Genomic DNA, 21,347 nt, shown 5'->3' on the forward strand with positions numbered 1-21,347 from the left:
AGATGTTCTGGCAGCAGCAACACTGAGCTTGTCCAACTGAAAAGGAAAAAAAAGTAATGCACAATTTTTTCAGTTGTACCAAAGAGCAGTCTCATCGTTTCAGTGCTACTGTCAAAACCTCTTCATATGGCAGAATGGTGGTTAAAAGTATGATTCAAGCATATCCCACAAAGCAGGTTTTAGCAGACTGAGCTGTTTTATACCCAGTTTCTCTGTTCTTATGCTGATCACGGATCATAAAAGTAGTTGTGATAAAGAGTGTACTAAACAAATATCTAACCTTAATTTCTAAAATGAGTTCTGAAATTGAGAGCAACTAACCAATAATTTAAGTTACCCCTATTTCTTCAGTGAATTAAACAAGAACCAGACTTTACCTCCAAAAAAGCCATTTTTCAAAACTAAAAAGTGGAGCTACTTTTACTTTTCTGACATGTACTGTAACATATCTATAGAAGTTCACCTTGGAAGTAGTTAAAGTCATTCACAATTAACTTGTACCTTTCAAAAACTTGACTCATATCCACCATTATTTTTTTAATGTTTTCAGAGATGTTACTTGAAAGCTGCTTCTGTTAGTATTTAAATATCAGATCAGAAAATGTTTTTTTCAATTAAAAAGGAAAGTTTTGCCTCTTCAGAAAAAAGCTCAAGACAACAGTGGCTACTTATTCTTTTTCAGGCCAATAAAATCTGTCACTTCATACTATCCTCTGAGTCCATGCAGCTAGTTTATCAGCTAGGCTAGTGTTATAGGTAATCTATAAAAGGGCAGCTGAGAGATGAGAACCGTAAGCTGTACTACTTTCAACAAAGACTGAGACAACGCTTGCCAACTTTCATGTTTCTGGCACGTGACACTACTCTACTCCTCCTGCTACCCAAATCTTTCCAAACAAGGTGAAGCTTTGTGGCCCCCTAAAGGCAATTTATCTGCTCAAGTACTGCAGATGCAAGTTAGACTTCATCGAATAGCCTAATCCTGATCTGAAAAATAGAGGAGCTGAAGTTGTGTTGCTTCCAGCTGTTTGAGTTTAATACCTGTAGCTATGTAGATGACATGCGCTGAAGAGCATATCTAATAGCTGAGCTAGCTACTTCATTTACTAGGGGAGCTTTCCATCATATCATGAGTTTGTGTATTGACTGGTCAGTGGAAACTAAGATATGAATTTTGGGGTTTATGACTCATTATTCAGAACCTCAAAAATAGCAAGAATCTCAGAAAGGAAAAAAAGGTAAGTAGTACATATTAGTACATATTCTTAGAAACACGCATAAATAGTATATCTATACAGTGTTTTGATCTCAAACCATCACAGTCAAGTGTTCATGCAGTATTTTATTTCAGTTTCATGCCAGGCAATATGACTATGCCAAAATTTACAGAAACTGGGAATTGAATTACAGATATCCTAGAAGGCTTCAATTATTTGAAGAACCTAATGTACTTTTACAGTCTTGTGACCACTGGGAAGCTGGGTTTTAGCAATGCAGATGTATCTTAGTGGACACCGTACCATAAAGGTGCTAACCAGTCAACAGGTAGTGCAGGTCTGAGGTAGTATTGCGAAACTGTTCCAGGTAAAGCAAAAGGATAGGCATGTAACACTGGTGGAAAATAATCTTCCGTTTCCCTCTCTGAATTTCCATGCTCATAGGTGGCTACATACTTACTCAACGCACCAGACTGGAAGGAAGTTGTAGAGCCCAGCCCATGGGTTCCCCTTTCTGAGTTACTATAATCAAGATTCCCTTCATCATGACCAAGTTGACCCGTTTCAAGCTGAGCTGGAGAAAAGCCAAAATCAGGCCTCAGGTGAGATGTTCCAGACAACAAGGTAGGTGTAGAGTCTTCCACAGGACCAAAACCAGAAGGTTCACCGAGCCCACCTGGAGTTGCCCTGAAGTTGGGTGGCAAGGTTTGAACTCTAGGGGTTCCCAACCTTACTGGGTCATACATGAATGACACAGCAGGGTCATTTGGATCGGTAGGAACAGGTGGGGCACCTGGGAGGGAATCATAATGGAGGAGAGGATGTGCCTCTATGTTATAGAACCCACCATCATTGGGATCACGCAGGCCCCAATCTAGAGAAAAATATCTACAGTAAGTTTAAACCAAGGAACCATGTGATATATATATATATATTTTTTAAAAAAATAAGCATCTATAAGATTTATAATCTCATTAAGGTGTATTCCTACCTTTAGCAGGAAAGCCATGCACGTTCCAGCTCAAGAGTGCAATGAATGGTAACTGACTGTAAGGGGGAAAAGGGTCATAAGCACTAAAACATGAATATTTATGAATAAGTGCATATAATTATTTACCCACAAGCTACCTTACAAAAACCCAAGAACCCATTTTGCTTGTCAGCTGCATAAATAGCCTCGTCTGAGTGCTGGTTAAATATGAAATGGCAAACCCTCCTTGGCCAATCCCAGAATGAGGAGGTAACAACACACAGCTGTCCATCATTGACTGCTGACTGAAAATCATAGCAGGCCAATTAACCATACCATTAACCTTTCTGATGGCATATATACTCGAGTGGTAGGGATGAACTGCTAACCATGTAGCAGAAGAAAAATGGAATTGAGGAGGAAGAGTAAATGTCATGAAAGACCAAGTCCCTCCATTGGATGTATTTGCGTTTGCTCTTGAACCATATTGACTTCAAATTGACGTACTACTTCTTCGCTTGCAGCACAACCCATACAAATTTAGGAATATCTATATCTAATTAATCCGCATCCACTAAAATTTAAAGTTTGAGATTCTTGTGCAGGGACTTGTTTACATGTGGATTATGGTCTTTCCCCCCATCTGGTGACAAACATCAAAAGAAACACATTCACCATTTGAAATAAATGGCTGCATTATAAAGTTTATTTAATGAATCCATTATCTTGGAGCACAAAGTGTAACTCACTGAACAGAGTCATACTGGAGCCAGCTGTTTTTACTACCTGAAGTTTTAGATCAATACAACAAATCCATGTCTCTGCCAAAAATAAGAACATCACCTATAGAGATCAGAGGTGTCAGAGTCAGAGCTCACAAGTTACACCAGAAATATTTCTCTTTTGAAAGGAAAAGCTTGCACCTGAAATCATATTGACTGGACTGCATGTATGTTCTGGCATGTTTTAGCTCAGTCTGTGTAGAGTATTCAATGATGATGCTTTTTTAATTATTTAGAGCATCAAATAAAGACAACTTTACCAGCCTATTTTTTTATTATATTAGTCTCAAATCACTGTCATCACCATATTTTTAAATACCACTCAATTTTAAAATTTCATGTTCAAACAGTATGGAACATGAGTATAATATTCTTGTCCCACATTTTACAGTAATTTCCTCAAATGCAATTTAAAGATAAATATGACATTGAGATCCTTTGGGTTTTTTTCAGCTTACCATGGAAAACTACTACTAATTGAAATTAATGGGAAGCTTCTGGACAAATAAAAGATTTCGATAAACACCACAGCCACAAAGTCTAGTATTGTTAGGCCTTTTTTTCCATGATGGCACCACCTGTTGTATTATAGTTGATATTTATTTTCTTATATGTGCAGTTCTTGAAATTTACTGTCCATTTTTCCAGACACATGTAAGCATTAGAGTTTGTCACTACCCAACAAATGTTTGATCTTACCATTAGTGAATACTGCACATTTAGTCTACAGTGTTTTCAGCTTTCAAAGCACTGAGCAAACATTTACTTTTGCCTTCGTGTGGTTTTCGATTTGTCTTCTGTTGGTACTGCATATTTTTGGCCTTCTGGGGAACACACTGTTTATTGATGGATGGCAGTAGGTCTGAAATTGCTTTTGCAAAGTGTAATTCACTTGAAGCATGTCAAAATGCCTTATCAGAAGATTTTATTCCCAAAACAAGTGTACTGTGGGGAAAAATAAAACAATACACAACATTGCTTGCCAAAAATGATTATTTTCTTTACAGAAAAATTACTGAAACACCACGATCCTTTTGGTGTATGACTAACTAATCTCCTTTATTTCCTGTATCTTCCAGTTTTACCTAAATTCCACGATCCTGAACCAAATCATCATACCACACAAACAAAAAAAAAAATCTAATTGAATTGCTTCTAATTTCAATTTTTTCATCATTATTTCTATGTTTTGGGAAGCATCTTCTGCCAGAGAGCACAAGATGAGTACTAAAGAAACAGAACAATGCTCAGCATGAGTAATGTGTCAGAAAACTAATCAATAAAGACTTTCATTCCATTTAGTATATTTGATCCAACTTGCATTATAGATTCCTTAACTTCACCATGAGATGGAGGGGAGGGAGGGTGGGAAAGCAGAGGAGAGGTTAATGGACGATGGATGAAAGGTTTTCTGGTCAGGTTAAAGATCGCTCTCTCCATAGAGGGCAGTGGAGAAAGCAGTGTAGTCCAGTGCCCCGGGTGGTGCTCCATGACCAGCGTAGGGTGGCATCCTCATGATGCAATACTCTGCTTGTTCAGGGGGAAGTTCTCTCCTGAGCTCCTCTACAAGTATATAAGGCTGTGGACGTGGAAAGGTAATTGCATTTCAGATTCATACTCCCATTTTCTGTTTTAATTTGTTTCTCATCTACAAAAAAGTACATCGTAAATCAGTATGACGTGGCAAATCCCTGGAAATAATGACAGGAATAGCTTATGCTAAAAATATCTGCCCATATGCCAGTAAGCCCCATACACACCTTATCAGCAGCCAGGATCCGGAAGGATGCCACAACCTGCTCGGCAGTGTCTGTATCAGCAGTCTCTCTGGTCATAAAGTCAATAAAAGACTGGAAGGAAACAATTCCCGTAGCATTGGAGTCTACCAGCATCATTATGCGAGCAAACTCCACCTCTCCCTGAAATAGGCGTGAATGAAGACCCATAATGACTGCATGTATGTGTGACTGTATGTGTGAAAAATCAAACAATTGCAGAATTTACTAATAACACAGCTGCATCCAACCAACAGTGAAGCGCCTTACCAAGTCATATCCCATGGAGATGAGGCAGGCTCTGAAGTCATCTGTTTCCATTGCTCCATTCTTCTTCTACAAACCAGACACCAAATTTCAGAAAGTGTTGTCAGAGAAATACAGAAAAGACTGAATACCAAACATCATAAGTATTCAATATAGCCTCAACATGAATTTTATGAGACAGGCTGCTCTGCTATAAAATGAGTTACAAAGAGGAAAGCGGCTGTATATTTCAGTTTCCTCATCTTTTGGCTTTTTTTGATAAAAGTTGAAGATTTCATGATAAAAAAGCTTAAAAGCTAATATGGCACATGCACGTGCATTCACACTGAAACTGGGCGCATGGAAGTTGGAAACACAGATCCAAAGCATTCTTATCAATCACAAAAAGCTACAGCATTGTCAGTTTTGTAATGAGATTGGAATTTGTTGGGTGTATTATCCAAGCTGTTACTCCATCATGGTGAGGGGAACCAGTATGTGGCTGTACAGATGTGACTTGAATACATTTGAGACATGCTTGAGTAAGTCATCTATCATTGAAGTTTTACTATATAAAAAGAATCTTAACCAAATATATATATAGAAATACTTAGATATTTTTAATACTTTCACAGCAAGATACCAGTTACTGTTTGGAAATGTTTAAGCTTCACCTTTAGTCCTGATCAACCTTCAGATTAAATGTAGGGGTGGCTGCAGAACACTGCACTTTGAGCTGGATGGGATTTAGCATGTATCAGAGACAGTATTTAAAACATGGATGTAGCTTCTAGATCTGAAAAGTAAAGCCAATGAGGTTTAAACCTGCTTTCTTTTTCATGCAGGTTTACAGCCAGACTTTATGGGCACAACTGCTAGCTTCAAGTAAATAACTAAAACATAATTTGTAAATTATGGTCCCCATTAGAGTGAGGAAGGAGGATAAAACGGTATGCTCATTGGTTCATCAATCACAAGTCATTAGCTAATGAGCATGCAGTGTTGCTCAGCTTCATAGAGAGATCCAATCCTCGCTCATCACATCCCGTTACAAAATACTGAGACGGCAGTGCCAAAAACACCCAGCTTTACAGAGAGACTGCACTAACCAACATGTAAAGCTGCTGTGGCTACATCTGTGTTTTATACAGTTTATGGATGTCACAAATACAACATAAGAGTTAACACCTGGGTTTTGATGCTCATAAGCTCGAGACACATCTCTCAAAACTGGGCTACCCCCTGCTCTTCTTCTGAGCTACTGAGATTGCTTTACATCGGCCACTGGAATAGGGTGAAAATGGCTCTAGTGAAGTGAAATGGCAAAACGCTGTACCCTGTCAAAGTGGTTGAAAGACGATCTGAACTCATTCATCTGCTGCTGACTGATACCCTTAGCATCCCGGGTCAGGATCTGGGTCTCAATCTCATTGATAGTTCGGGCGATGGTTGTGAGGAGCAGCTCCCACCCAACACGGATGTGCTGTGTTGACAGACCAGAAATGTTAACAGACTCTGGAAATCCAAGTTTATGTTGACAAACCTACTTTAAGAATCAATGTATTTTTCTATGTATATGTAGCTATAAAACTCAATTTCCAGTACCTCCATGGTGTAGTTGGTGTGTTTGTTATCAAACACAAGTGACTCCTGGATTAGCTGGTGGTCTCCCTCTAACTTGTCAATATTGGGTTTATAAGCAACTATGACATGCTCGATTTGCTTCAGCTGGGTCATCTGGTCCTCCAAGGTGCCTCCTATCTCCAGGGAGCAGCGCCCTATCTCCTGTTAGGACGGTACATGCCACGAGGTCAACTCGGACCAGTTTTGATCATAAGATGGGGCTCTAAGAGCCATGATTTTGTGACATGACTCTGCTAGCCATAAGATGGGGCTCTTAGCAGCGTCATGAAGAGGGTTAGCTTACTGAATCTGCAAAGAGCCAATTACATGTGACTGACAGTAATTTTACTCTGTATAAGAACTATGAGGTGGGTATATACATGTGTGTATAAATATATCCTGAGTAAATTTACTTTGTATTATTCAAATATCATCATCATCAGGAATGAAACTGCTATTCTACTTGTCTAAGTACAATGAATTACAAAATAATCCTCTTCCATTTCAGACTTTATTTGATTAATGTAGAATTTGCTTATTAAGTCTGTATACTGAACCTCCATCCTGGTCTGTATCCAGGGCCCAATCAGATTAGCCTGGGCAGCAAACTGCCGTCTCAGCCTTTCGTTGGCATGCTGGCGTGCCATCTCCTCCTGGAGGGCACTATCTCTCTGAGGAACCAGCTTTTTCACCTAGAAAACATGCACAGATACACAGAACAGATACATTATTGCTGGTTGTATAAATTACATTTTTATTAAGAGATAGTGATTTAGATTGCAAACTTACTAAGCGATTGCTGACTCCTCTGTCATAAAGTATCAGTATTAGTAAACAATGATAGAGTTCCCTGATGTCCACTATCTCTATGACTACCCTTTAATATACTCTCTGAGTCTATAAATCAGTTTGAAAACTGTAGCTACCTTTTCCCACTTGTTGAGAAGCTCTTCAGTTGTGATAGTGCTGTAAGAGTTGATAAAGCTGGCCTTGATCCCATAGCTCTGTGAAATTTTCTGCACCTCATTGTGGATTCCCAAGATGGCCTGTCTCTCTGAATCTGCCTCGGGAAGAGTAGCTTTGAACTGCTCATGAGCTGCGATTAGACTCTGGAAGGGGAAGCAGGAGAGGAAAGTGTTGAAATTTTATGGAAATGTCAATTTTGTCCCAAGAGATAACATTATGTGCTGGGTTTTTTTAGGGTGTGACAAATAGAAACATTGCGCACTATATAGCATTTTTTTTTTCAACACAACATTATATATTATGAAACCCAATCATGAGGAATCCATTAAATGGGCTTATATGAAAAACTGTAAAATTACACTGTGATCACATTATAAGCACTTAATGTCAAAGGCTGCTCTCCTCAGAATATAGTAAACTTACCTGAACCTCTTCAATAGTATGCACTATAAACATGTCCTGCAGATCCTCCATCGCTCCTTCCATCCAATTGTTGAAAGGAGCAGACCTCTTAGCAAATTCTAGGAACAACTGATCAATGGTTTCCAGCAGTTTCTCTGTGCGCTGAGAGGATTACAAAACATAACAGACATGTTTTATAAATGTTGAAATCCTAAAATTGTCACAATATCTAATCACAGCTCAGCGTTACGCTTTAGCATGACTTAAACACCCTCTCACCTGTTTTGAGAATGATGGCAGTGTGCATAACTTTCTTTGACTTGTTAACCCCAGCTCCCAAGTCTGGCTTGGTTGTTCCTGACAGAGTCCCTCCCCTCAATGGGAAATAGTTGGAAGTAGAAGATGGAGATAAACAGCCCCCTGTTCCTGTCATTCAGACTTAATCCTTGGCCCTTTTCCCAGGCCCTCACACATTTGTGGGTCTGGAATGGCCAGCATGGCTCAGAGGAAGTGGCTAGTGGGCTTTTAGCCAGTTGCTTTCTGGATATGACATCTACATCCATATCTCTTTTATCCCCTCTACCCTTCTATTTTACCTTTCTATGCGGGGCAGGGATTTTAGAGGGGATCCAGTTATCTGTCCCCTTCAATCACTTGTCTCTTCAACACTCACATCAGTGACAGACATCTAAAATGCTTTGACTAAAATTTTAATTGAGTTGGCGTTTGATGGTAGTTCAATGCGTAGAACATTAGCACACTCTTGTGGGGACTTAATATATACAAAGAACTCGAGAACTTTTAAGATCTCTACAGCTACAATGGATTAATACCTAAAGCCTTTTCCATAAATCCCCTTCAGTCATACACTCACAAGTGAAATTTTGTTCTTACCTCCAGTGCCTCTCTCCTCTTCTGAGTCAGCGTTCCCAGCTTGTCCCATAAGTCACAGATGCTTTGGCAGCGCTGGTTAACAGCAGCAACATCATGGTAGTCCAACTCACTAGGAAAAGAAAAATAAACCTGTTGTGCCATTTTTACTTCTGGAAAACAGAGCCCCATCCACCCACCAGCACTGGTTAGAGTTGTGGTATACAGAATATATAGTATGATATAGAGATATGTAAATCCTACTGCATGAGAAAACTGTATTAAGTTGAGGTAAAACAACAAAGAAAAGAAAATTTGAGAGCAAATAGCTATAATAAATAATAAAGACGACTGCAAGATGACTTTAAATTAACGTTTAACACATGAAAAAACAGAACATATTCAGCTCAGTCTTGGAAGAAAAAAGGGCTCTTGGTTTTGAACTTCAGAGCGTTTAAAACTGCTTGAATTAGTATTCAAGTTTAGGCACTCATTTACAGAAAATGCACCACCAAAATCATCACAGTGTTGAGACTCTGTCACTGCTTTCCCTGCATCTGAAGCTGCACTTTTAGGTGAAAGTTTAAGTGACCTCAAAGGAAAACAGTGAACAGGGTTCATGTAGGATTTTATTGAGATGTCATTCAATGGAAAAGGTCAAAATACACCATACGGTAAACTACAGGAATAAGAGCTGCCTTAACCCCGGACCGCTTCAAGCTATTTGAAAAAAATTAAAATTAAAAATGCTTTTTGTCTTTGGTAGAGTCTTGTGTGCAGTGGAGGTCCACTGGTAACCTGTGTCCCAGTGGGGGTGGCTGAAGATGGCTGGGAGATGGTATCTCTCACGGTAGACATTATTCTGATGAACTCTGCTAGCCTCGTGTTCAGCATGTAAATGTGGCACTGTGTAATGAAGAAGCTGACGAATCACAAAGAGGTGGTGCGGCTTTGAGCCAAATGGTGTCTCATGGTATTGTGAAGCTTCCCCAGCTGAGGCATAATGGTTGGAATGTGGATGTACATATGGAGGCACTGGCAGAAAGCCTTGGTCTTTGTTTCTCTGTCTTCACCTAGATCAAGGGTGGGAAATTCCAGGCCTTGAGGGCGGGTGTCCTGCAGGTTTTAGATCTCACCTTGGGTCAACACACCTGAATCACATGATTAGTTCGTTACCAGGCCTCTGGAGAACTGCACGAGCTAATTTAGCCATTTAAATGAGCCGTGTTGGTTCAAGGACACATCTAAAACCTGCAGGGACACCGGCCCTCGAGGCCTGGAGTTGCCCACCCCTGACCTAGATGGTCATAGATAGCTGCATAGCTACTCCACCAGTTTGGTAAAAGGTTCAAAAGAGAGATGTAGTGCAAAATCAAGCCCACAGGTTTCCCACCCTTACTGTGCTCAAAATTTCCTTCATCACCTGCATGAAATAGAGGTGAAGGAAAGCATATAACTAGGCTAGGTTGAGTTGCTCCAGAGACTGAGTAGGTTCCAGTAAATCATTACACAGAATTAGCTTCAGGTATAGAATTTACTTCTGAACTCGCTGGATTATGCAAAAATGAGACAGCGGTATCATTTGTGTCAGTAGGTGGAGGAGAGAGTGAGCCAAAGAGAAGGACAGCATGCACCTCTGTGTTAGAGACCACATCCTTAACAGGATCAGTCTCTTTCCAGCCTAGGAGGAAATAATATTTAAGGTATGTGTCCACATAATAACTTTGAAAATAGGACTGCATCCCAGCGCATTATGATCTCAGTGAAGTTTTAGTCTTACCTTAAACAGAAAACCAGCATTTTGGTCAATAATAATAATGTATACTTTATTAATCCCATAGGAAATTGCTTAGTCCTCTGCATTTAACCCATTCACTCAGTGAAGCAGCGGGCACCTACCAATCCAGGAGCAGTGTGTGGAGACAGTATCTTGATCAAGGGTATCTCAGCGTAGCCGTTCGGTGGATTTGAATCCCCGACCTTCCAATCATGGTGCAAACACTCTACCTACTGAGCTATCCCTCAATAACTGATTCCTTCTCTTTTTTCCTCACTGTTTTCAAATATAAAACAACAAACGCTCTGTATTCACATCTATCATTGTGCACTGACTGAAAAAGATCTCAGAAGTCCCATGAGCCACACCTTTCTCATTTCTGAGTACTTAAAATCTTAACTAAGAATACCTCTAATACCTACCTAACCTCTGCCTTGGCATCTAGTGGTTCTTAAGTGGTTAACAGTTAATTCACATGCATTTGAGATGCATGAACCATAGCTTATTTTCTGTGTGAGAGGACAGCAGTGACCTCTATTGCTTGTCACCCATAATTTAACCCAGTAATCACCGGTGGGTTGTACCGGGTCTAAAGCCAACAAACAATGCATGTGCATTTGTGCATGGAGTGTGCATGAAAGAGAAAACAAGATTAATTTCATTGACTTTACTATTATTTCTCCTGTTCTGGATTTCGGTGATACGTGACTGCATACATCTGCTGTTGGGAGTGCATACTTTAGTTCCTGTGCAATGGCAGCAATCTGCTCCACTCTGTCCTGGTGGGCTGCCAAGTCACTCTCAAAGGCCTCGTGTTTTCGAAGCAGTGCTCTGATTTCTGTCAGTGTGGCTGTTTCGTAGTCCTTCTGGGAAAGGAACAGCTCTTTACCTGAATGTCACATATGAAAAAGGAATACTGAGATAAATATAAGGTTCTACTAAAAACAGTCCTTATCTGGTCATTGCAGATGCAGAAATTAACCTTCAATAACATTTCATTATGAGGAAATCTAAACACTCTATATAAAGTGCTTAGCCAAGATAAACACGTGGACCTATAGACACATCAACAGCAATCAAAAAGGTAAATACACAAACTACAACTGACCGCTGGCCCAGTTCTCATGATTAGTTGCTTTTTGGCGAAACTTTTCTGCAAGGTGGTCCACCCTCTCAAGCCTACGGATCTCTGTAAGAAGCCATTCCTCGTACCCTTTCTCTGCCTGCTCCAGACCCTGCCATGCACTGGCTATGTCCTGTCAACACAATGCAATCTTTAGTGTCTGAACCACAACAGAACTGATCACAAGACTCAATCAATCATGAATGAATATGAAGTTGTGACTTACAGATACCATCTTCCCCTCAGAGGGCATAAAGGCAGGCCGGTTGCTGATGCGCAACTTGGTCTGAAGGGTGTTGAAGTTCATTTCCAGCTGGCACTTCTCCTGCACTTTCGGGGGCTTGTGCTGGCGTCTGTAGTCCCTGAAGTCCTCCAGCTTCCGTTGCATCTCTGCCATGGTCTTCTCTGGGGTCCGATTCTCCAGCCAGGGAGTGGTGCGGCGGATCCACTCCAGCAGCTGGAAAACACAAGGACAACATGGGAATAAGTGGAGTGGCAAGAGAGTGGTGATAAATAATTGCTTTTTCCAGCAGATGGATCTCAGTTTGTAACATCAGTGAGATATTTGAGTAGAGAGACAAAATTTTGTTTTTGAACTTTTAATTTGAACAGCCCAAAAAGCACATCGCTTTGAAAAATCTTTCATGACACAAAGTGCCATCATTATATTTAAACTTTACCTCACTGGCCAGTCTCTCATATTCCTCCATCAGTTTCTCATTCTCTTGGTTTACTCCAAGCACCTTACAGATCCTGTTGGCAGCAGTCTCCGCCTGAGAGCACGGGGACAATAATAATGTAATTCGATCAGAGAACTAAGATGGCAAGGATTTTTAATCAGTGTGCTGTGTCTAAATCAAATTGAGTATATATATATATTTTATTTTTTCGATATTCTCAGAATAACATGGTGCTATTGAAAAAAAGACAGACAAAACTACCTGCTCAGCTCCAGCAAAAGCATGGTAAAAGCAGGACACATAGGTCATGATGGCTCTCTCATCGGGCTTGGGGGTGTTGATGATATCTGTGGCATGAAGAGGGATGAAAAGTCAAGGTGGCAGAAAGAATTTAAAGGAAACTACAGCTACATTGGATAATAGAAGGAGATATTTTTTATGGTTTTCACTTCCGTGCAGACATAACAAAATGCAGTTAGATATGAAGATAATTATATGTGACAGAAATCTATGTGGTTGATATTTAGACCCCTGTGAAGGAGATTCATCCAAAACAATGGATATACATTGTTAGCACCCATTACCATAAACAGGACACAAAAAACTCATATTTTTCCACTACATAAAATATTACCCTCTGCATCCAGCATTTTTGGAATGTCCAGGTGTTTTTCTGCTATGTCAAAAGCCAGGTTCAAGTTCCCCAGAGGATCATCCTAAATAAGAACACAGAACATCACTGTACACCAGTGCCACACTTACAATACCACTGAAATCCATGCAATCGAGGCACAAAACACGTGATGGTCATATAATCTACATGCACATTTACTAGCCCTCAACTAGATCTTTCTTTGCAAAACCTTAGAAATTACATCTCTTAGTTTCCAAAGAACTTTAATACCAGTTTAATTCTTTACTTGTTGATTAGATCACATTCACAGGAAAAGTCAGTTATGTCTCAAATAAATACCATATATTTATCTCCATCTGCCCTTTATTATGAATATGATTGCTTTTTTTTCTTTGTTTGATTAAGGAATTGCTGTTTTAGTCTGTTGCATAAGAGATGATGAAAGGGGAAGCATTTAATAATCTATAACCAGCAGATGTTTATTACTCTCTATACCTCTTCTTATTTTTTAATGGAATTGTTTTAAAGAAACACATTCCTCCTTTTTCATACAAGTTACTGTGACAGGAGAATACAAGTGTTTGACAGGACAGGAGTTGTGCCTTGAGCCAAAAGCTGACAGTGAACCCTCTGCTGCTGATGGGGCTGTCACTAAGAGTGCAAAGGGGTAAAGGGATCATACTATCATGCTGCTGTCCCTATCACTGTACCGCTGTTTCTCAAAGGTAGAGGGTAGGGGTGGTGCACAACATGACAGGGCCAGCTGCTCACATATCCGGTGCAAGAAAGATAGATAGATGGATTGGGTGGTAAACTGATGGCATAGAGGAATGGAAATAAGGATACCTCGAGCCTTCTGTGTGTGTGTCTGTGTATGTGTCCCTGACAAGAGCTGTCTCAACAGGCTTAACAAACTCGCTCACCTGGAGCCAGATTCAAAGGTTGCCTGATGCACAATACAACTGTCTCCAAGCAGCATGAGCAGAACTGAAAAAGTTCAGGTGTGACTGAGTGTGTGAATATGGATCTCAAAGACACAAAAAGTGTGAATAAAAGGCTGTAGCAAGAAATAGTGTACTGAAGTATATTACTAGCCAGCGTGGTTTGTTTACATTGTCCATTTGAATCATTGTATATACTTTCATTATTTTCTAATAAAAGTATCACGGTCCTTGCGGCGATTAATAAGCATCACCGTGATGTTATGAGTGTAATGCGTATAGACGTCTTCCTGACTTTTATGTGCACCGGGGGCCTCTAAATGGGGAATACGACGTGACAGCATGGACAATGGCAGAGGTAAAGCTAAGCCTGAGCTCTGCAGGGACTAAGCTCATGTTTCTGTGACTATTCAGGGTTGACTCCAAGTCAGGCCAGTCAGCTGTGTGTAGAAAAGTGAGTGCCTCTGATCACAAAATGAATGAAAAGTCACTCTTCATATCCTTCCCAGGTGGTTCCCCTGCTATACATTTACAGTAACAGGGAACATATGGCCCGAGCAAACTAAATGTTCTGATGTGAGGTCAGCTATGCTGGCTGTGATTTTTTTAAGGCTTAAAAAGGGAAGAAAACCATATTTCTATGAACTCACACCTGGCAGTTAAAGCATGACACCTCAAATAGTCCTATAGCAGCCTTGCCCTTTCCATCTGGCTAACACAGCACCTTCTTCCAGGAGAGAAAAATTTTTACTTGTGTATTATCGCTACTTGGTGAACAAGGGAGGGCTGTGAGCTGTGCTCTCTAGCCCTCTGCAAACACGCAGCAAATAAGCAGCTCACCGAGGCCCTCACCTGAATCCTGGACATCTGCTAAACCAGAACATTTAACTGAGACGTACATTTTTGCCCTAAAATGCTTCACACTGATACTCTAGTCATTAAGTAGGTTTCAAATGCAGAGAAAAGTCAAGACTCTTCAGAGTGTAGAGAGGCCATATATTTCCACCATGTGGTAACCCCTTGTTAACAAGGGAGCCTTTTAAATCTAATCTGGTAATGGGCGCAGCGGGTTGCACAAAAACACAGCAATAAAATTGAAATAAAAGTTGCAGTTTTCATGCTAATTATGATGAAATTGTGTGCTAAGTAAACTGATTTGCTTAAGCATAATGAAGCATGAGGCGATACTAAATGAGTGCACTCACAATAGAGAGAAACACATTCATAAATTAAAGCCGGATTATAACCATTAGCCAAATAACACATTAATAACACAACACAGCGGACTTCCTACAAACACCTTACATCACATTAAATCACTGACATGTAGATCTTGTCCTTTGAAATGCCACATATTTCTAAGAATATCCAAAAGAGACACAACACAACACCCCAGGATCGTTAAAACACAAATTAGTTTGTCAAACAGATGACCAAGCGAGTTATTAGCAGAGTAAAGAGATCAATTGTGTAATCTTCTAGTAGTAGATAAAGACTTCTTTTCCACAAAGCGGACAAAACTGTGCTTCTTATGTTTGTGGAAATCAAAGTGTTATTGTGCAAGCTTGAAACACAGCAAGCGAAACCACACAACACCTTGTTGAGCTTAGAGTAGTCGAGGAGGTCGGGTCTGTGTCTGTGAATCAGGGCGCAGAAGGCCAGGCCATCCTTCCAGCTTCACCAGTCAATACAGAGAATAAACATGTCAGGTCATAAAGATGAAATTTCTCGAGTCCAGCTCCGATATTCACCATTAAAGCACTTGGTGGTAACATTTCCCTGATGCTACCCTCTATCCTCCTTTTTATATTTTGTATTACTAAAGTCATCTACAGAAGAACTTAGTATTGATACCATGCTATTAGATGAACCTATTGACCTAACAACCACTACATTATGTTATAATAGATTATAGACACCTGGTTTACAAGATCTAAATTCAGTGGTCACAATACAGTGTGTCATACTCACCTGACATGGAAGTTTTGGACATTAACATTCCTGTAGGGGGCAGTCTTTCTTTGACACCACAGTAGAAGCCCTTCCTTGGCAGATGTTTCTGAGGAGAACATGTATTTGCCATTTAAACGTGCGGTCAGCTTTCTCATTTGGCACATACTACACAACCATTCTGTGCACTGATATATCATACAACTTGTTTTTGTGACAAGTGAACTCCATAGCAATGTTTTCATTTCGTTTGCAGGGTTTTTTGTGCACATATATATTATTACCCACCAAAGTAAAGTCAACAGAATTATGATGGAATTTTTAGCATTTTTTAAGTGATGTTTAATTTACTCGAACATAAAATGCACTTTTATTTATAAACTGGCCAAAAACAAGCAGGAAGGATGCTGGTTTTTATTTAATAAAGTAATCCAGTCTGTTGTGTCTATCTATATGTGTGGATTAATTGTGCTTATTTGCATAGTCAGATGCGAAAATGCCCATTTTACAGGAAAGGTCCTGGTATGTTGTCACGTAGCTTTAAGCATCTATATGTTCCTGGACTGTGTGTGGTAATCTTACCTTCCACAGATATGTCCTGAATGGCAAAGCGGAGGATTATAGTCCAAATCATTCCAAGAGTCATCTTTACATTCCCATCCACAATCTCTGAAACAAAAAAGTGTTATATTTAGTCTCCAGCAGATTATTTCATAAGGTAAAAATTCCTGGTTCCAACTCTTGCATCCCTAAATGGTTACATTATATTCATACACAGGATGTGCACAGGTACCTTCGGCTCCTATTGAAACCAGTTTGACTCCTTTACTTGTGATGAAGTCCAAAGCTTTGTTAACATTTGCGATCTTATGAAACCGCATCTTCCCTCTATCTGGCTTGGGTAGCCTCTCTCCTGTAAACACAATATGGTGTGCATATAACCTCAGCTAATAAGACACAGAAAGAAAGCTGACTGAAACACTAAAAAAAGGCAAGAAAATGAAAACTCTCTTTAGTGCTCCAACCTGAGATAACTTCCAGCAGCAGCATGAGTTTGAGTCCATTCCTGAAGTCCTCCTCAATGTTTTCAATTTGAACACCAGCTTTCCTCAGGTGGGAGTTACACCAAGCTGTGAAGGTCTAACAGAAAAAGGATTCCCAGCTCAATAAAAATTGGATTTGACTCAAAAACGAAAAGAAATTTACAGCAATCAGTTAAGTTTTCTTCACTTTTGGGGACATTTTTGTTTAACTGGCAGTTATACTCACTTCTAAAAATGTATATCACTTTTTTAGTGGATCACACTACAAGTCATTCCTCTTTACAGTAAACCTAAACAAACTGGGATCTTCACTTAGGACTATAACCAAATTCACTTTAACCTCTCTGACTGGTGTTATATTTTGAGGTCGATTGTCCATTAGTTAAACATTAGTGTTAAGTTTCAACATTTCCTACAATGGTTCCATAGCTAACACCTATCAGAACAAATGTACTCCATGTTTGGTACTCAAATACTGTAAATCAAGTTAAGACAGGCTCATTGTCTTTCGCCTATTTTTATAAAGCCTCTATCAATAGCTAGCAGCAGAGTTCATGGACGCTGAGCACTGTAAGGATGAAAGCTGGGAGCCGACCACAGAGCACATTCCAGCTGATATAAGGTGATAAATTTAGACTGCTCTGCCGTGCCTCATGATAAAAGACGGGGAAGAAGAACGTCAACATGAGTGAAAATGTCACATGGACGCAGGACAAGTTTTCCCCTCACGTCACTTTCTGTCACTATTTTGCCACTTAGAATATGACACGTTGATATGTTACTGCTGCATGGAGATAGCTCTATCACAGTACACGTGTGCCGTTCTTCCAGAGCACAGGCATTGCCGATGAAGTGTGGAGACAAGCCAGGAGTGAATGAATGATGGGCACATTAAAAATTCTCATTTAGAATAATTTGAAAGATATGCCACAAGGATGAGTAATGGATCTGGATGTTGTAAATATTACCCTCTGCCACACAGAAAATATAAACATTTCAACAGCTCACTATCATTAGATAGAAATCAAGTTTCAATTTGGGCTGCCCAACTATGACAAAAGAAAAAAAAATCATTATTTATGTTGGTCAGTACTGATATCATGATCATTTAAACTCGGTTATTCGTAGACCTTGGAAAATTAAACTTTTAAAAAGTGAAGAAAATTGTCTTTTAAGTGACTGAATTTCCTTGAACTTTAATTACAATTCAGCACTCTAAATAAAGAAATAAATGCAAATTGAAAGAAATCTGCCACAGTCTGGCAGAGAATGAGTTCAGGCTTTTATGGAGGGGCAGAAATGAAGGACAAGCATGTTCTGAAAGGCAATGTGGGAGCAGTAGTGCAAAATGATGCGCCATAATAAAGTTTCATCTTGTTTTTTCTTCCCCAATAATTATTGGTAGACAAAATTGTACTAAATATTTACACTTTTGCCCATCCCTAGTATCTATGTTTAGATGTACGAATTAATGAACTAATCAACTACATGATAAAAATTGTACATAAACAACGAGCTGTAGTGTGATATTTGCGTATGCTACACTTCCTGATAACATGTTTCAATTTTACCTTTCATCTCCATTAACAGGAGTAGAGAATGAAAGCATTTACTGATTTTATTAAAAATAAATAGTTTTCAGTGAAAAGATAAACTGGGTTGACTTTTGCACTTTTTCCTTTGGGCTTCATTTCCTTTTAAGAAAAACTGTGATTTTAGCCCATGAGAGGAAAAGATCACAGCTGATGTCTATCTAAAAAGAAGCACAGAAGAACATTTTAAATGAGCTAATTTTACATTTTTGTGATTTTACTTGCATACTTTCTAGATTTATATGTGAATAAATAAATACTCTAGAGTGACATGGGGAAAATATTTTAGGACTTTCCAGCACTGATCCACGGACTACCTTGTACCCAGGAGGACTGCATATGCATGCCCAGCCAGCACTCAGCTTCTCGCCCCGCAGGTGCCGGAGCAAAATCAGAATATTACAGGCATTAGAGTAAAGGCCATCCCCATTCCACACTGAGTGAGTCCCTCGGGTGTGTGTGTGTGTGACAATGAGCTGCTGCCTTCCTTGTTAAAAAAACTTTGTCTGCTGGTTCTCCAAATCTGGCTCTGCCACTAGTCGCAGAACCCTACTTTCCAAGCATCCCCGCCCTCTACTGCCCGGTGACGATTAAAGCTAAAAATATTTATGAATCACATCCAGTGAGGACCAACCCAGTCACTGAACTGACGGATGCCTTTGGGGGCTCACTAGGTCAGAGGCTGGCAGGCTGAGACCTGGAGGATGGAAAATAAAAGCGAACTGGATGCTTAACATTTTGGAAAGACCTAGCCACATCAGCGGACCATGGATGACTATTTTCACTTGGTTTAACTTAGATGAAGGATATTCACTATGTGTCCGTAACATTTCATCGCTTTCGCTCAATGAAACCGAGCACCCTGGCTGTGCCTACTCTGCTCTGTCATCAATCTCCTTGATGAACCCGAACCCATATGAATTAGGTAATGGATTAAAAAAGGGCTCCATATAAGCAATAATATATAGCAACCACAACTAGAATTAAAATAAGCTAATTGCACCATGGTATAGGAGATAATATTTTGGAAAAAATGACAATAGATATCAGTAATAGAGCAATTTTGTTCCATTTTCAACAAATAGAAGCTGCAGCACAGTGTGGGTGCTAATATTGAGCGTCAAACTGGGGCACAAAGGAACAGAAAAAAACTCAAACCACCCTCCAGTGACCACTTATCAACTCAAAATTAGATAAAGAGTGGAAAAAATAGCTGTGTATATGGACTGTGGTGTTGCTGCCTGGTGTTGCCAAAAATACAGTTTTATCATCCCTGCGCAGGCCACAGGAGGTTATGAAGGGCATGGAGGAGCTGATGGACTCTAGTTGTGCAAAGAGCTGCAGTATAAGGTCCCAGCCAATTTTTAAAGCCCTAAAACCAACTGACGGTGTTGGGGGCCGAGGCTATATCGAGTCGAGTTGGTGCTGGTACAATTTTTCTACGTGGTTTCTATAAACAAAAGAATTCCGCACCAAGGACACTGGATTAACCCTACTAATGCCTTTTGGTCCCGAGGTTAAAATTAGATGGAGCGTCCATTCTAATCCCAAGAGCGTCATCATGTGTTAGAAGCATCTGTTGACAGCTCGCATTCCTCGCGTATCAGTGGAGAGGCAGCAGTCTGGAGAGCCGCTGGAAGGTACAGCTATTGTTAGCTGGTACCCACCACCGCATCCGTCCCTCAAGCCTCACGCACTGGACCCTATCTGCGTCAGGTCTGCGGCACTTAGCTAGGACCACACCGGAGGTTAACCAATGCCACCTTTAAAAATAAAACTAAACGTTACGTTTACCAGAGGTGGGTGAAGTAACCCCAAAGGCCGCTGACTTCTTAAGGCAAAATTCAAGCTACTAAGCCATCTTCTAGTTGTGGTTGTATAACTTGTGTACCTCTATAACTTGCTCCCGACCCCACTGAACTATATTTTGGGTAATGTCTATCAGTGTCAAGAATAACAGCTACCTTTTTTAGCTACCCTATTCCAACATCCAAGAACAAACTGTCCAGTAAAGAGATCAAAATACTTCAGCAGCGTGACTTGTCGCGATGAACCCGCTGAACTGTGGTTTTATTTTGACAAGGTTAACCGGAAGTTTATCTCCCCGACTCGGCGTGCTTAACGTCTCTCAAGACTTTTTTTTTACTGTTAGCCCAAAGTTATGAACTGTGCTACTGTGTACATATGTAAAATATATATTTTTACATAGAAATATAAAAAAATTACCATAAAATCTAAAGTTACACAATTCTGAGTAAGGAAAGACATAGCTGTTTAATTTCTCTCTAAAATAATATTAGCTAACGCTCGATAGTTTTAGACTTTTTTCAGAAACAGACGATTTTTTACGTACTTTCCTCTGTTGTTGTTCCCAGGCAGGGTCTAGTAACATGTCCCTGTCCCACTCTTCCTCCTGCATCATATACTCATCCTCGTAGCCGTTATCATAGTGCACCGTGGTCTCCACCTGGGTCATCATTTTGCCGATATTTTCTTTCTTTTTCTTTACGTCGAAACTCAAATGTTTTCCTTCAGACTATGAATTTAGGTCTAACTGCCGAGCACAGGGAAAAAAAGTTCCTCTTTTCACAGAGCTGCTCCTTCGTTTGTCTCACTCTCTCACGCTTGCCCTTGTCCTCCCGACCTGACAGACGTCTGGCCCTGGTTGCCACAGATGAACAACAGACGGTATCATTAGTATTGGTCAGTCACGTGATGCCTTCAATCCCCCCCCCCCCAAAAAAAATCCCATCACA

The 21,347-nt window shown here is 40.0% G+C and overlaps 2 protein-coding genes across 2 annotated transcripts; both read right to left on the reverse strand.

Moving 5' to 3' along the window:
* Positions 1-1,334: 1,334 nt before the first annotated feature.
* Positions 1,335-2,479, reverse strand: LOC146375100 (uncharacterized). The gene is made up of 3 exons (XM_084949254.1): positions 2,430-2,479; positions 2,209-2,291; positions 1,335-2,091 (listed from the first exon to the last, which is right to left on the reverse strand). The coding sequence occupies exons 1-3, from the start codon at positions 2,477-2,479 to the stop codon at positions 1,505-1,507; spliced, it is 720 nt and encodes a 239-aa protein (XP_084805380.1). The 3' UTR covers positions 1,335-1,504.
* A 380-nt stretch (positions 2,480-2,859) lies between these two features.
* actn2b (actinin, alpha 2b) lies at positions 2,860-21,263 on the reverse strand. Its single transcript, XM_084948950.1, has 21 exons — positions 20,945-21,263; positions 16,982-17,096; positions 16,750-16,869; positions 16,539-16,625; positions 15,978-16,065; positions 15,603-15,681; positions 13,066-13,147; positions 12,693-12,778; positions 12,432-12,524; positions 11,978-12,208; positions 11,737-11,884; positions 11,367-11,517; positions 8,876-8,984; positions 8,003-8,143; positions 7,540-7,722; positions 7,171-7,305; positions 6,596-6,775; positions 6,327-6,473; positions 5,015-5,080; positions 4,730-4,888; positions 2,860-4,548 (listed from the first exon to the last, which is right to left on the reverse strand). Exons 1-21 carry the CDS (start codon positions 21,068-21,070, stop codon positions 4,390-4,392), a joined length of 2,685 nt encoding a protein of 894 aa, XP_084805076.1. The 5' UTR covers positions 21,071-21,263; the 3' UTR covers positions 2,860-4,389.
* Positions 21,264-21,347: the final 84 nt, after the last annotated feature.

The sequence above is a fragment of the Perissodus microlepis genome, chromosome 13 (genome assembly GCF_051167445.1).
Source record: "Perissodus microlepis isolate ML-2025 ecotype Zambia chromosome 13, ASM5116744v1, whole genome shotgun sequence".
Lineage (NCBI taxonomy): Eukaryota > Metazoa > Chordata > Actinopteri > Cichliformes > Cichlidae > Perissodus > Perissodus microlepis.